Source organism: Sinocyclocheilus anshuiensis, unplaced genomic scaffold (assembly GCF_001515605.1).
Source record: "Sinocyclocheilus anshuiensis isolate Anshui unplaced genomic scaffold, SAMN03320099.WGS_v1.1 scaffold906, whole genome shotgun sequence".
In the NCBI taxonomy this organism is placed as follows: Eukaryota; Metazoa; Chordata; class Actinopteri; order Cypriniformes; family Cyprinidae; genus Sinocyclocheilus; species Sinocyclocheilus anshuiensis.
In genome coordinates, this window is record NW_015540937.1 from 258,868 (window position 1) to 263,020 (window position 4,153).

Here is a 4,153-nt window from a genome sequence, read left to right on the forward strand (position 1 = left end):
GTATACACACACAAATTAAGTCATAAATAATATGAAATACATGAAATGATACTTTGCCATTTCATTTCATGTATTTCATATTTATATAAAATTAATTATTTTTACAGAAAAGATTGTATAGAAAAATATTTGAAATAAAAATAAATTATTTTGAATAAAAAATAAGAAATATTTGAAATAAAAGAAATATATGAAGCTACATTTTGCAATGTTTCTTATAAACAACAAAAACAACAACAACGGCAATAATAATAATACATTTTATTTAAAATTCTATAAATTATATTTTATATATAAAATTATTGTTATAATTACAGTATATATTATAAATTAATATTAAAATATAATATGAAACTATATTATGTATTATTTTTTATTTCTGCCTCTAAACTTCTGTAACCTTCATGACTGGAGAAACACACAAAGTGTAAAATCAGACTGATCAGCACAAACAGGTAGTGGAGTGAGTCAGGGCTTTGGCTCAGGACTGATTCTATTTGATACTGAAATGTACAAATAGCCAAATCGATCAGAACAACTTCATCGTCTGTCTGAATTCAGACTCACTTGTGCTCTGCTGACGGAAGGGCTGCTGCCTGCTGACATGATCTAAACTAAAACCGTAAAGTTATTAGATGAATAAATCTTTACAAGCATTACTGAAGACAGCTTAAATGTTTAGCGCACAGACCTACGAGAGTTTTAGACTCACAGCTGATGAATTGAAAGAGAAAAGTAGAGGATTTTAAAAACACATTTCTGTCAAGAGTTCAATTGCTAGTCCACCAATAAATCTCTACAAATGAGATAAACTGCTGTTTGAGGACATCAGAAATAAAGTCCAAGCATGAGTCGATAATTGTAATGGATATCCCCAAAAAAACAAAAAAAAACACCATCAGCCCATCAGGTTCCTCAAAACCAAGAGCTGAAGAGAGACATCAGCGTCTCCCTCTGCTGGCAGAGCCTCACACTGACCCTCAACAATGTCAAAAACACTCTTCTTCTCTTTGTGGATAGTATCAGCCCAAAAGTGCACTATAGTGGAGTGATATGATGTGAATTGGGACACGGCCTACATCTCAGATTCACAGAGACACGTCTGGGATCCCAGCTGACGCTCATTACCTCATCATAAAGACCTGAAACACGACACTTGTCTCCATCACTGCTGTACTGACACACGTCTCACATCTGTGAGCGGCTGCTTTATGTGTCTGACGCTACAGTCCCACCTGAGCTCATCAGTGCAACTGCTGTGATTCACTGGAATCATTAGACGAGTTAATAAAACACACCAATAAAAGAACAAATGAACTGAAATAAATCTAGAGAGGATGAGGAGAGAGAAAGACAAACTCCATACACATGCAGCATTTCAGTGCACGAGAAACTGAAACATCATCAGCTCAAACAATTTCTATCTATCCATCAATCCATCTATCTATTGAGCCATCTATCGATCTGTCCATTCATGCATCCATCATCTATCTTTCCATCCATCCATCCGTCATCTATCTTTCTATCTATCCATCCATCTATCTTTCTATCCATCCATCCATCATCTATCTTTCTATCCATCCCTCCATCCATCATCTATCTTTCTATCTATCCATCCATCATCTATCTTTCTATCTATCTATCTATGTATCTATCTATCTATCTTTCTATCTATCTATCTAATCCATCATCTATCTTTCTATCTATCCATCCATCATCTATCTTTCTATCTATCCATCCATCATCTATCTTTCTATCTATCCATCCATCATCTATCTTTCTATCTATCCATCCATCATCTATCTTTCTATCTATCCATCCATCATCTATCTTTCTATCTATCCATCCATCATCTATCTTTCTATCTATCCATCCATCATCTATCTATCTATCTATCCATCCATCCATCATCTGTCTTTCTATCTATCCATCCATCATCTATCTTTCTATCCATCCATCCATCTTTCTATCTATCCATCCATCCATCTATCTTTCTATCCCTCCATCCATCCATCCATCCATCTTTCTATCTATCCATCCATCCATCCATCTATCTTTCTATCTATCCATCCATCCATCCATCTATCTTTCTATCCCTCCATCCATCATCTATCTTTCTATCTATCCATCCATCCATCCATCCATCTTTCTATCCATCCATCCATCATCTATCTTTCTATCCATCCATCCATCATTTATCTTTTTATCTATCCATCATCCATGTATCAATCCGTACATCCATCCATCATCTATATTTTTATCTATCCAACCATCCATCCATCCAACTGTTAATCCATATATATATCAATCCATCCATCCATCAGTCCATCCATCCATCTATTAATCCATCCATCTCTCAATCTATCTCTCAATCTCTCAATCTTTCTATCTATCTATCTATCTATCTATCTATCCACCATTCATCCCTCCATCCATCCATCCATCGACAGTCTTATAAACCTACTCGTGTGTGTTTGTATCTCATTCATCCCTCCATCCATCCATCCATCTATCGATCCGTCCATCCATCTCAATCCATCAATCCATCAATCCATCAATCTATCTATCTATCTATCTATCTATCTATCTATCCACCATTCATCCCTCCATCCATCCATCCATCCATCCATCCATCGACAGTCTTATAAACCTACTCGTGTGTGTTTGTGTGTGCTGATTTTGTAGTATTAGGTCTTGTGTGTGTGTGTGTGTGTGTGTGTGTGTGTGTTGCAGGTAAAGGAGATGAATGTTGTGTTTGCTGTTTTAATTGTGTCTCATTGCAAGTGGCCCTAGAGAGCATCAATCAGCACTAATTGTGTGTGTGTGGTTTTACACTTGACTGATTTGAAAGTTATAATAAGCTGATGACTAAACCTAAATCAATATCCCTGTATCGACCACACACACATACGCGTTGAGTTCACTCTGTGAATCATAATTAAGCTCCAGAGAAAAGCTCGACACAAACTGATGACAAAGAGTGAGAGTCAGCCGTCAGATATCTTATCTATGCCTGACTCTGAGCTGTGTGTGTGTGTGCCGTCATTCTCTGAACTTACCCAAAGCTTGAGATGCAAAAGCTGCCATCGCACTCTGTAAGCGATCCGGCCGTAATGCCTGAACCACCAAAACCTGTGAAAGAGACAGAAATAAAGAGTCAGTACTCTGTGAGTACTCTGATTGGTGCAGACTGTTGATTGACAGCTCACCTGCTGAAAGAGGGAGATCTTCTTGGCAATGGGGGGCGGGATTTCCTGTTCGCAGCAGGAACTGTGTGAGAACGTGAGCCATAGGTCTGAGTCGTTCAGACAGAGAGACTGATACAGCACTGGAAATGTGCTCTGGAGACACAGACAAAACCGACTGGTCAACATACTAGAGAAAGACAGTAAAACCAATGCTAATAGTCATTTACATGCATTTAGCAGACACTAATCCAAATTGACTTGCACTGCATTCAAGCTACACATTTTATATTTGATCAGTTCTTGCTTCCCATAGTAATGCTCTACTGGTTGAGCTACAGGAAAGCCCTGGTTCAACTAGTTGACAAAGTCAAACGTCTGGCTCAGTTTGATTAGCTAGGACCCAATGAAACCCATTTTATTTCTGGATTACATTTTTCTGGATTCTGTTTTACTGTTTAAACAAAATTTTCATTAAAAGGTAAATTCGTTTTTTTTAATTTAGAGTAAATTAAATAATAAATAAATAATAGTCATTTTCTGGATTCCATTTTCATAATTTTCTGTTTATTTTTGTTTCTGGTTTTTAACTTCTAAATTACATTTTAGTAATCAAAAAGCATTTCTAATTCATTAAATTAAACTTTTCAACAACAATCTATTAAAGGTTTAACAAGGGCCCTATGATTTTATTATAATTTTTTTTTCAGGAAAGGTCCATTGTCTTTTTGTTGATTTATAATTATAATAATAATATTATAACACTTATATTTTATAAAAAATGGTGGCAATCTAATGAAGGCATGTAACAATTATACATTATAAACATATAATGAGAAAATACATATAATAAATTCACATTAAAAAAATGTATTAATATTTTAAATTGTAACCAAATGGAAGTTTTTATTTATTTTTTTATTCATTTTTCTTTTTTTGGCAAACACAATTCTGCACAACAGAGGTTT

At 35.3% G+C, this 4,153-nt stretch overlaps 1 protein-coding gene across 1 annotated transcript in view; it reads right to left on the reverse strand.

Moving 5' to 3' along the window:
* dync2h1 (dynein cytoplasmic 2 heavy chain 1) overlaps nucleotides 1–4,153 on the reverse strand; it is a 105,016-nt gene that overhangs the window by 35,605 nt on the left and 65,258 nt on the right. The window contains 2 exon segments of the mRNA XM_016487640.1: nucleotides 3,060–3,132; nucleotides 3,210–3,341. Coding sequence (XP_016343126.1) covers nucleotides 3,060–3,132; nucleotides 3,210–3,341 — 205 coding nt within the window.